We start from the raw sequence: 12,857 nt of genomic DNA on the forward strand, positions 1-12,857 counted from the left end.
TTGCCAGAAAAGCCACACCTACTCGGGCCTGAGTTACATTTGCGGTCTGGGTTCAATGATAGCATTAGACCCCTGACATAATGCTATTTAATGAAGGGCTTTGACTGAGTGCCTTATTCTTTTGTCTAGCAGCTTGTGGGAACTAGATAGCTCCATTAAAGGTAAGTGATCTGGATGATTTTAACTGCCCACCCCCATTCAGTTTTTTGTTGAACAGGTGAGGTTAAAATTGCTCCTATAGAGAATAGTTCAACAAATGAAACAGTACTATTCAAAGTTTCCTAACTTTTGATATGCTGTTTTACTTTGAACTGTTGCTGTTTAGTGCTCTGCTGAACTGGGTTTGCAACTTTCTTGGAGGATACAAAATTCTAGACACATCATTGCATTGTGCAGGACAAAAAAACCCAATAATTATTATGATATATTTGATGTAATTTTTGTGCTTATTTGTTTGCAACAAGCTTAGTAAGGTCTTTTTGCTTACAGCCAGCTCGCCAGACACCAGTGTGTCTATTTTCAGTTGGCAGGTGAATACATATGGGCAACGCAAACCATCTACTTACCTGGGTATTTTTGATATTAATCGTTGGTATCACGCGCAGATGCCTGATTCACTAAGGTAAGAGATCTGAATTTTCTTATTTTTCTGTTCATAGTTATTAATAAAATTACCATTGAACATGGGCCTACTCCTGCTTCTAATTCATATGTTAGTATGTAACTATAAAGCACTAAATTGGCAGGCTGATTTTGAAGGTGCAAGGATTTGATCAGGGGCAAGTGCTATTCTGACACTGAATGTAAGAGTGGAGGGAGCTCTTGTGCATCTGACTGTTTGATCAGTAGTGAACATCTAGAGGAAAGGAGTGTTCCATTTCCTACTAATATTCCTCAGTTTGAACAGAGTGAAGTTGTAAACGTCAGATCTTTCTATAAAAGGTCATTCTTCCCCCTACTGGAGCATCACAGAAACTTTCAAGCCAGGGTGCCATCTAATTGACTTGATTGTGTGACAGAACCTTAGCAAGAATTTAAATGCGTTGTCTTGGTGTGGGTGAGCTGGGATAATACCCTAGACTAGCTTCGAAAATCCCCTGTTAATGTTGAAGCTTGTCACCCGCGTAAGTGCGATAAATTGACTTGGGACTACATTGGGATAAATTTTAATTTCTTCCATGTGTAATTGTGATAATGCTATATAGGAAACTGAGATACGCACAATGGCAATTGAAACACCTAATACAATAATCAGAAGGAAGGTCACGTTCCATCTGTTATGATAATGATCCAGCTTCCAGTTGATTAGTGTCTGTGCAGGCCATGATGGAACAATTGGAGTGTTGCATCCACATTTTTCCTGCATGGTTCTTTCAAAGTGTAGGAACAAATTTGCAAATTGTACAATAGCAAAATACTGCAGGTGCTGGAAATGTGAAATAAAAAGCAGATAACACTGGAAATACTCAGCAGGTCAGACAGCATCTGTGGAGAGAAACCCCGACTTAATGTTTCAGGTCAATTACCTTTCACCAGAACAGGTACTGGTCTTTTTTCATTATTTGTTCATGGGATGTGAGCATCACTGGCTAGGCTAGCATTTATTGCCCATCTCTAATTGCCCTTGAGAAGGTGGTGGTGAGCTACTACCTTGAAGCATTACAGTCTGTGTTGTAGAAACACCCACAGTGCTATTAGGAAGGGAGTTCCAGGATTTTGACCCAGCAACAGTAAAGGAGCAGTGATATAGTTCCAATTCAGGATGGTGTGATTTGGAGGGGCACTTGCAAGTAATGATATTGTCATGTGTTTACTGTCCTTGTCCTTCTAGATTGCAGAGGTCATGGATTTGGAAGGTCTTAAACCTGTTGCAAATTGTAATTTTGACTAGATATGGTTGTTACTTTAATTTCATGGTTTCTTATTTATAGGGCAGGAGAGCAACTTCATAACTGCCCCTACTTTGCTTTATGGTCCCTTGATGCTGTTGTGTGTATGACCTTTCCATATTACCTGCTGGATGTCTTGGTACACGAAAGAAGCCTTAGCCGTGGCGTTCCCCCTTCTTATCCCCCACCAGAGCAGTTCTTTAATCCTAGTACCTACAATTTCGGTAAGTGTACTTATGTGGTTTGTCTTTTATGGTGCTATAGTAGAATGTAACATTTATGTCATTTTTAAGGTTCGTGCTTATGTTACGCCCAATTAGGCAAGTTAACTTAGAATGATCTGTGCCCATGGAACCATATCCCATAAGGAGCCAACAGTATGAAGTATAAACTTTTGTAGCTTTGTATTTTGTAAGGTGTTCACTGAACCTCATATGTTTATGGTGTACTGCTGCTGGCCTTAACCCTGTCCAATTGGTAATTTATGTTTCTCGCCATCATTGGTAGCTGTTCCTTCAACTGCCTAGGCCTGAAGATCTGGAATTTCCTCTTTAATCCTCATCACTTCACCTCTCCATTAAGATGGTCTTTAAAATCTACCTCTGACCAAGCTTTTGGTCGCTTGTTCTAATAATTCTGTGTGGCTTGGTGTTAAATTTAATCTGATAATGTTTCTGTGAAGTTGGGACATTTTACTACATTAAAGGTGCTAAACTCCTGTAGTTTATTTACCTCAAGCTTGGGAGAGTCAGTTGCTGATTTCTCTCCCTGATGTCTTTGCATTGTTCTCCAACATACTTCAATCTACACTGGTAACATCAGTTTTCATCATTAATCCCTTTTTTGTAGGTTTTACATTATAGAGTGAGGCATTGAATGCTAAAGTGTAAATAGTACAAATTGAAATTGTACAATGTGAAATTTTAACTAATCTGCATTGTTTGAATGTGTCAGTGAAAGTGTATGCGCATTGTTTTTTTTTTAACTTGGAGACCTATATTAAGTTTAAGACATTGTGCTTGAACTAAATCTAACTAACTTTTGTATTCTAAAAGAGTATGTTTATTATTTTTACAGATGCAACTTGTTTGATAAATTCAGGACTTGTGCATATAACGTGCTTTGGGTTTCAAAAAGAGGTGAGTTTTTATACTACTTAACACAGTAATACCGCAGTGCCACTTTATTTAACTGAGGTAAAATTTTAAATTTACGAAGTATCTGATTGCTGTTAACATTGTAAAATAGGAACACCTTTAAATTTCAGATTTAAGCTGAACCAAAGCTACTTAAGCCAGATATTAGACTAATCTCTTGTACATGGGGAGAGAGAAACAAAAGTGTCTCTGGTTGTTTGGGGACGTTATGAAGGAGAGAAAGGTAGTAAACTTTGGGAGAGAGAATTTATGTAATATCTAGTGAGCTTAATCCTTTTGTGCTTGATGAAAATGAATTTTTGTGATTTGGCTATAGCCGTGCCTGTTTATGCTTATACAATTTGTAACCTTGAAATTACTGCTTCTAGTCTGTGGTACTACATTTTGCAAATTTTGATGACCTTCAATTAACTTGTTAGTCAGTTGGAATGCAGTAATGAATCTGCTCTGTGGTTCTGAGTGTAAACAGTTTGAATTCCAGCTTCCCAGTCAAGGTACTGACTATTCTACCATTGTAGCCTTGGTATTGGCCTTCATTTTTGCTCATCACGCAACTGGATCTTTGCTTTATTTCCTACTCTACTCTCCATGCCATCGCTTATCACAGTGAACTGTTGAAATATAATTTGTTTAGACTGTATTTGACACCAGGTTTTCTGTGTGGATCACTGATTCTGGGCAAATTCAGTATAATATGGCAGTCCTCAACTCACCACTCAGTAATAACACATGCATCCCAAAAAATTTTCATTTCAAAACTGGTGTCACAAAATTTCAGTGCAGAAGAGGCCCTTTGGCCAATCAAGCCTGCACCGACGCGTGAGAAACACCTGACCTACCTACCTAATCCCATTTACCAGCACTTGGCCCATAGCCTTGAATGTTATGATGTGCCAAGTGCTCATCCAGGTACTTTTTAAAGGATGTGAGGCAACCCTCCACCACCACCCTCCCAGGCAGTGCATTCCAGACCGTCACCACCCTCTGGATAAAAAAGTTTTTCCTCACATCCCCCCCACTAAACCTCCTGCCCCTCAGCTTGAACTTATGTCCCCTTGTGACTGACCCTTCAACCAAGGGGAACAGCTGCTCCCTATCCACCCTGTCATGCCCCTCAAAATCTTGTACATCTCGATCAGGTTGCCCCTCAGTCTTCCCTGCTCCAGCGAAAACACCCCAAGTCTATCCAACCTCTCTTCGTAACTTAAATGTTTCATCCCAGGCAACATCCTGGTGAATCTCCTCTGCACCCCCTCCAGTGCAATCACATCCTTCCTATAATGTGGCGACCAGAACTGCACACAGTACTCCAACTGTGGCCTCACCTAGGTTCTATACAACTCCAACATGATCTCCCTACTTTTGTAATCTATGCCTCGATTGATAAAAGCAAGTGTCCCATATGCTTTTTTCACCACCCAACTAACAGGCCCCTCCGCCTTCAGAGATCTATGGACACACGCACCAAGGTCCCTTTGTTCCTCAGAACTACCTGGTGTCATGCCATTCATTGAATACTTCCTTGTCAAATTACTCCTTCCAAACTGTATCATCTCACACTTTTCAGGGTTAAATTCCATCTGCCACTTATCTGCCCATTTGACCACCCCGTCTATATCTTCTTGTAGCCCAAGACACTCAACCTCACTGTTAACCTCACTGTTAACCACCCGGCCAATCTTTGTGTCATTCGCAAACTTACTAATCCTACCTCCCACATGGTCATCTATGTCATTTTATATAAATGACAAATAATAGGGGACCCAGCACAGATCTCTGTGGTATGCCACTGGACACTGGCTTTCAGTCACTAAAGCATCCTTTTTTCATCAACCTCTGTCTCCTACAATTAAGCTAATTTTGAATCCACCTTATCAAATTACCCTGTATCCCATGTGCATTTGCCTTCTTTATAAGTCTCCCATGTGGGACCTTGTCAAGGGCTTTGCTGAAATCCATATAAACTACATCAACTGCACTACCCTCATATACACACCTGGCCACCTCCTGAAAAAATTCAATCAAATTTGTTAGGCATGACCTCCCTCTGATAAAGCCATGCTGACTATCCCTGATCAAACCTTGCCTCTCCAAGTGGAGTTAGACTATCTCCTTCAGAATTTTCTCCAACAGCTTCCCTAGCATTGACATGAGACTCACTGGCCTGTAGTTCCCTGGCTTATCTCCACAACCCTTTTTAAATAGCAGAACCACATTAGCTGTTCTCCAGTCCTCTGGCCAGAGGGGAATTAAAAATTTGGGTCAGAGCCCCTGCAATTTCCTCCCTTGCCTCCCTCAGCAGATTGCCCCCTTGGTCCCTAATGGGCCCTTCTTTTTCCTTGGTTATCCTCTTCCCATTGATATGCTTACAGAATATCTTGGGTTTTTCCCTACTTTTACCAGCCAGAGCTTTCTCATTTCCCCTCTTGCAAATTTCGAAAGAAATTGTGCATTCTCAGAACTAGTTCTAAATTCCTGCATTCGTTTACTGCTACCTATGATCCATAACCTCTCAGGCTCTATAGAAACTGGAGACTTGAATGAATGTTTTTGCTATATGTTTAACTTGTCTTAATCAGCTGTTCTCAGTCTACAAGATGATGCTTTACTGGCCTATTGTGGTAGTGTTTATCCTATGATCATACATTTAATAAACTGAGAACTTTGTCGAAGAGCTGTTTATCATCACGTTACTGACATCCAATTTTGTTTTCCAGACATTGCATTATTTGAAGAAAACTGGTCCTTTTCTCAGTGAAGCTATACCTGATGGTTATAGTCGTTGTCTGATGGCTGGCCTTCTGTCTCCAAGGCTAGCAGATGTACAGCCTTCTTGCCTCACACAAGTAAGTTGAGAATAAGAGTTATATAAAATCTTCTAATGATGGATGGAAAGAAACATTGAAAGTGAAGAAAAGGCCATTTGACCCATCAAATCTTGTACTCCAACTCTTATGGCTAACATGCATGTACACTGAATTTCTATGCATTTCATTTTAATTAGCTTTTTTTCATCTGTAACCTTGTTAAAAGGTTCCTGAAATAATTAACTTTATCATCAATATCTATTTTATGAATTTGAATAAGTTGTTATTAAGTACTCCACCAGTTTATTCTGCAGAGTGATTTCCATTACTTTACCTGTTGCTTAGAAGTCAATGGCCCTCTAACTGCTTGAGTTTAATTTGTTGCTCTCTTTTTAAAATATGGGCGTGAGATTTCCTTGCTTGCTTCATTCTGTAGACCTTCAAGTGCTTGATGCCTTTGTGAAAATTGCTAATACTCAACAAATTTATTAATTTGACTCTGATCATCCTGAGTAGATGATATGCCAACAGGTCCAAGTGATTGTGAGCCTTCCATTCCATTTATCCAGCTACTATTTCTACCTCACTGATCTCTGGATCTTTCAGAATTCTGTTTGCTTTATGAAATTGATAACAATAGTATTATCCTGTTCAACATTTCTTAAAAATGTTCAAGATTTTAAACTAATTTCCCTTCAACTTCTATCTCTTAGAGCTCTAACATTTGCTCAAATAACTATTTGGTTAGCTTGTTTTGTTGTAGCAACCTTTAGGATATCAATTGTACTTTGTGTACTTCCTAACTGGTTTTAGAATCTTATTTTTAGTGTCATTTGAAAGTACTGCTTCCCTTTGCATCACCGTGGCTGTGGGGTCAGGCTTCACTCCAAGACTTGGGTACATTAGTTAATCTGACACATCAGTGTAGTACAGAAATAGTCTTTTGGATGAGGTGTTAAGCCAGGTCCCAGTTTAGCCTATTTAGGTGGATATAAATTATTCTATTCAAATAAGTGCATAGAGTTCTGCTTTTTTTGTTCGTAATCAGCAGAAGTTGAAAAATAAATGATAATTTATGTCAGTTGTTTTTGGGACTTTGCTGTGTGCAAATTCTCTGTAAAGTAAGTCCACTGCCTTTGAAGTGCTTTTGGTTATCCTGGGGGCATGCAAAGTGTGACTTAAATTGTTGTTTAGTTTACATCTACTTGTAGTTAATAAAGACAGTGCTGGAAATATTCAGCAATACTCAAGATCTTGAGGGAGACCATTCAATTTTAAAAAAGAAATTGTAACTACCAGTTATTAACCGGAAGAAAGATTTCACATTTTAAACAAAAACATTTTACTGTACAAGAATTAAATAAAGTACTATTAACATAACACTGTCATAAATCCTTGCTATTTAAACACAAAAATCCCAATAGACCACCTCCCATTCTGTTTTTAATCCCCACTAAGGGTACCCCTATATCTTACAGGATCTTGAAGGTTTCTTCACTCATCCTAGGCCCAAACCAGGGTGTGGTACAGGTCTTAAGAATTCACTTTGACACTCTGTTTCCCAGTCTGGCACTCGGACTCCCAGCAATGTGCGCACACTGTCTCTCGTTCTCACGCTCTGTGCTCTCTGTCTGCCCTTCACACCTATCCCCACAGCACTGGGATGTCCCAAGTAGAGGTTTCAATTAATTAGCTTCAGTTTCCAGTCCTTTCCTTTGATCTGAAAAGTATATGGATACTTCCCTGGTTTGTCTGTTGCTTTTCAAACTTTCTTTGATCTGGGGAATTACGTGAATAATTCACATCTCTAGTGAAGGCCCGCCTGCCGTTTTATGGCTCTCGCCTTCTAACTCTGACCTTGTAAATACACGTGGAAGGACCTTTTAATATTTAAGCATTGTGGGTGATCTGCGACTTCTGAATTTGAGTTTCAATTACCTTACATTTACAAATTTAATTTCCCCAAAACTACAAGTTATATTCCTACAATATATGAATCACTAAATTATATATTCACAACACTGATGCTGCCAGACCTGTGTTGAGAGAGTTAGAGTTAACGAGTCGAATATGATTACTACTCTTGTATTGAAGAAGACTCATATTCGACTCAAATTGTTGACTCTGTTTCTCTCTCTCCACAGATGTTGCCAGACCTGCTGAGTATTTGCAGAAATTTGTTTATATTTTGGGTTTCCAGCATCCACAGTATTGCTTTTATCCAAAGGTTGTGCAGGTATCCTCAAAGTACAGCATTGATAGCTTAAGAATCCTGAAGCTTGCAGTCCATTAAGTTTTTAATCTTACAATATTGAAATTGATGTTTTCTTCTACACCCTTATAAAAACACACCAGATTTGGAAAGACGTTTATTATTTTTTACAAGTGAACAATACTTTATTGATAGAGGGAAGTACTTTAACAAAAATGCTCTGCCTTAAACAACATTTACAGGAAGCTGTTTGAACATTCATTTTTGATTGGATCTAATTTCTACATGACTTAGTCTGATCATCTTTGAAAGTGAGCTATTTAGAGCTAAACAGACAAATGTATTGAGCTGCACACAGCAGTTGGTGAATACAACATTGACAATATCTTCTCTATGAACAATTCCATGAATCAGCTATTTTTGTCAATTCTGTCAAATGACTAAAGGACGAACACATAGGCGATAATTTGAGCCCAGTTTGACCTCTAAGTTTACTATCTGTTTAAGTCTTACAACTATTTGATGAGGTGTTGTAACTTGATTTCTTTGAGGCTGTGTTAATCAATGCGTGTCAGCAGGGTTTTGCTTTAATGAAATGAAGACGACAAGGTTGGCATACAACTTATTTTTATAACTATAATAATAGTTTCAGAATTTGTCTCATTAACTATCTGTAAAATTTAATTAAGTTGTTTAATAGGTTTCTTACATGCAGGCTATATATCTTTCCTGTTTGTGTTTGCAGTAATTTTAGAGAGGATTTTTTGAATTTATTGCGATGAACTATGTGATGTCCATTGTGCACTTTATCAGTACAATGATTCATTATTCACTGAAGCTAATTGTACCGAGTTATTTTATACATGAGATCCTGTTACATTTTATAGGGACTTGTGGATGTATCTATAGAAGCAGACTTTCAAAGCTGGGATGAGATAGTATCAGGAGTGTAAACTCAATTATAATGCTCCTTTCCTTTTTCTAAGGAAGAGAAACTTGAAGCAATCTTGTCAGCAGCTGTGGAATCTAGTTCCTTGGGGTTAATAACTGGGTGCATCAAACAATGGACAGCAGAAGGTAAGCTTGTTGAAGCCTATTTAAAATAATCCTGATTTTACCTGTTTATTCTGTTCATTTTAAAGTTTTCATTGGATTTGCACTTTGCTTTGAACAAAATGCATCGTTAGTCATGGGCCAAATTAGGTGTATTTTGAAAGTACTAATTTTTTAACTTCCATTCAAAATTTCAGCTTGGTATTCTAGCCTTGTCAATGATGCACTCATTAAATTTTTGTAATGCCGTGTGAGCTTTTATGGTCATTAGCAGCACTGTGGCAGTACGTTTGCAGAAACCTGAGGAGGATTCTGTGGACTGATAAGTGTGCAAGCTTTTAGTGTTGATCTTCAATTTTCTTCTCAAAAAATGACTAAAGGGACAGTTGAGCCTTCCAATTGAAACAAAACAGAATGGCAGTGAAAGACACTCCATTGTGGAACAAGCTTGAGGGACTGAATCTCCTACTGGTTCGTTTGCCTAAAACATGTAATTTGCACTAAGATATTGCACAGGTCAACAGCGTACTGAAACAGGCAAAAGAAATAAAATGAAAGTAGCCGAAATGTCGTCAGTCCCACACAAAATGCTTTTTGCATTCTGGAGGCCATTTAAGACATCGCACCCCATAATTGGACTTCATGCCATCAGATAAAAACACACCCAACTTTTCTTCTTTTCAGTTCTCTGTCATTTTCTGAAAGTGATGACTCGCCCAAAAGCAAATATCAATCACCCTCCAGTATCTCATCCCAACTGTCAGCTTTTCGTATTGACCATAGGTCAGCATATGTGGAGAAATCACAGCCAACCCCTTCCTGTCCTTCATCAGTATACATATTCTTGATTTCCTCAGCAAAGGCTGTTGGTCATAAACAATAATCTGGCATCCCTTCCCTTCCCTTTCGCCTCTGCCCCCATTCCCCCACTACCTTAAGTAAGCATTGTGCCTCTGTATGTAATTGTGTAAATGTGATGCTAAAAAATTATATTTTAAAAATGGAAGGCTTATACTTGAAATAAAAGTTGTTTCACTCTGGAAAAACCTGACAGCGTTGAGGTAATTTTTTTTTTAGCTTTAATCTTTTTGTACATACTATCATATCTGTTCAAAAAAATATAAAAGAACATCTGACGAAGTAATGTTTTATTTTTTGACAGTTATGATTTTGCCCCCTAATTCAATAGTTTGAGTAAACCACAGCTGGATTTTCCAGAATTGAACTCCAATGGAACGCTGCAAACTTCTTTTAAAAATAACCTTGGCATTTCAGCTTAATGCGTAAAATTCAAGTATTTAAAAAATCTTGCCCTCTCAACCGTAAAATTTATTTTCAGGCACCTGTTTTGAACTGTGGTTAAGCTGGTAATGCTTTTTTTTTACTCCACCATAAGAACAACCTAGATCAGCTGCCAGCCTGCGCTTTGTGCTTGAGTGGACCTGGAAAAAAATAACTCGTACCAAAGAGGAACTCGACAACATCTGTAAGTCTGCAGCTTGCGAAAGTGCTTTTTTTCAGTAGTTCAGCTTTTACGATACGTACTGTGGAATGAGAGGCTATGTTGCCTGGGCTGAGAGAGAGACTGAGGTGGTAGAAGGTATAACTACCTTTTTTCCTTTGTAGTTTTCTGTTCTCTGAAAGGTGGTCGCTCTCCTCGGTTGCAGAATCACATTGGCCAACATGTGTTTCTAAGCTGTACTTCTTTCAATTTACTATCTGTTAGTACCCATAAAATTAACATTCTTTCCTTACTCTAACATAACTGTTGTATTTAATATTTGTAGTACCTAGATTACAACTAATCTGTCTCTAAGGATAATGGATTACGGTTTACTTCGATACCCAGAGGTTTCTGTGTGCATGAGTATGAACAGTCATCTCAGTAAATTGCTTTTGCCTACTACCACTTAACTTAGATTATCACTTGTTTAGTTTTGTGCTTTCGTAGTAAGAAAAATGTTTTTTTATTCATTTATGGGATGTAGGCGTCGCTGGCTAGGCCAGCATTTATTGCCCATCCCTAATTACCCTTGAGAAGGTGGCAGTGAGCTGCCTTCTTGAACCGCTGCAGTCCATGTGGTGTAGGTATACCCACAGTGCTATTAAGAAGGGAGTACCAGGATTTGACCCAGTGACAGTGAAGGAGCGATGATATATTTCCAAGTCAGATGGTGAGTGGCTTGGTGGGGAACTTCCAGGTGTTGGTGCTCCCATACATGTGCTGCCCTTGTCCTTCTAGATTGTAGTGGTTGTGGGTTTGGAAGGTGCTTAGTGAGCCTCCTGCAGTGCATCTTGTAGATGGTACACACTGCTGCCACTGTGCGTTGGCGGTGGAGGGAGTGAATGTTTGTGGATAGGGTGCCAATCAAGCGGGTTGCTTTGTCCTGCTGTGCAGCATGCAGAGATATGTACATGAATCCTAAAACAAAATTGGAAGCTTGGGTAACTGAAATAAACAGACTGAGGCAACCATTATGTTGTCGAGTGTCGCTAAATTATTGGTGTTTCTTTGTTCCCAGTTTTAATTTCGAGAGCAGTAAATCTGTCCTTTTGTATTAATCTGAAAGATTTATATATACATACTTGTTGAAATATCAATACTTAAGCTATATCAACCTTTTCACTTCTGAACTTTGCGTGCCTTCTTTATATCTTCTAGTACAGTGCTGTTGAATACATTGTTGCATTTTAGGAATCAAGATGTGGCTAATTATTTAAATAAAACATGAGTAAAAGACATTATCGTTGAGCATGTGATCTCTCCTTGTATTTGCATGGCATATACATGTGTATATAACCACCTGGTGCATCTGTGGGTAAAAAGGTAAGCAATCGTAGTCAGGCCATAAGACTGACTTAATTTGTAAAATCAGAATGTAACAATGGCAAAGTAGGAGGCACTCTTGATTTTTAGAATGAGGCAGTGTAGAGGGAATTACATCTGTCAGTTATACCTGACTAGGAGTGCTCAGTGCTAATAGTAGATGACAAAGGTGGGCTAAGTATTAAATTCTCCAGCATTGGTGTCTCTAACTTTATTGAGCGTGCACTTCTTATTTTCCTGTCTCACGCCCCCCCTCCCACCCACCCCACAGCACCGAGTGCTGTCTTGGGCTGCATTGAGTGCTTCAATTGGAGTTTGATGAGTGAGGGTGTTTTAACGGGTAATTTAATTTAAGGGTTAATTTCTATCTACAGCCTAATCTGTCTTAAATTAAGCAATTAACTAAAAGTTGCTGTTTGGGTTGGGAGAAGGCAAGTTTTAGTCCAGCTTTAAAACAGGGCTCATTTAGACTCTCTTTGCAGCTAGTTAATTAGGTAACTGGCTTAAATAGTTTTTCAGAAACTAGATAAAAGCAGGCCATCTACAGGGCTGCCTCGCCTGCACTGAGTGCAGCCTTGGGCTGCATTTCAGTCCTTTAGTTGGAGTTTGGTGAATGAGGGAGTTCGCTGAAGAAGGAAGGAGGTGATCCTTTCACTTTCTACCTTTCCTCAGAAAGAAGAGCAACAGCCTGGGTAAGTAGGACTTGGTGAGTATTTCTACGGTCCTTAATATCCTCTAAACTAGAGGAAGCAAAAGTAAAGGGTGTAATTTAAGGGTAAGTCATGGCAGGGAAGCTTGGTCATGTGGACTACTTAGCCTGTGCTATGTGGGAAGTCAGGGATACTTCCAGTATCCTTGGTGACTACATGTGCAGGAAGCATCTCCAGCTGCGGCTACTTAGGATCTGGAGCA

The 12,857-nt window shown here is 39.0% G+C and overlaps 1 protein-coding gene across 3 annotated transcripts in view; it reads left to right on the forward strand.

Annotated features, from left to right (window-relative positions):
• Positions 1-12,857, forward strand: part of ahctf1 (AT hook containing transcription factor 1) — a 105,992-nt gene that overhangs the window by 40,412 nt on the left and 52,723 nt on the right. For all 3 annotated transcript variants that reach the window (XM_041174251.1, XM_041174261.1, XM_041174268.1), the window contains exons 9-14: positions 490-622; positions 1,932-2,113; positions 2,967-3,028; positions 5,764-5,892; positions 9,052-9,142; positions 10,515-10,604. In XM_041174251.1, coding sequence (XP_041030185.1) covers positions 490-622; positions 1,932-2,113; positions 2,967-3,028; positions 5,764-5,892; positions 9,052-9,142; positions 10,515-10,604 — 687 coding nt within the window. The remainder of the gene's footprint in view (positions 1-489; positions 623-1,931; positions 2,114-2,966; positions 3,029-5,763; positions 5,893-9,051; positions 9,143-10,514; positions 10,605-12,857) is intronic.

Source organism: Carcharodon carcharias, chromosome 2 (assembly GCF_017639515.1).
Source record: "Carcharodon carcharias isolate sCarCar2 chromosome 2, sCarCar2.pri, whole genome shotgun sequence".
Lineage (NCBI taxonomy): Eukaryota > Metazoa > Chordata > Chondrichthyes > Lamniformes > Lamnidae > Carcharodon > Carcharodon carcharias.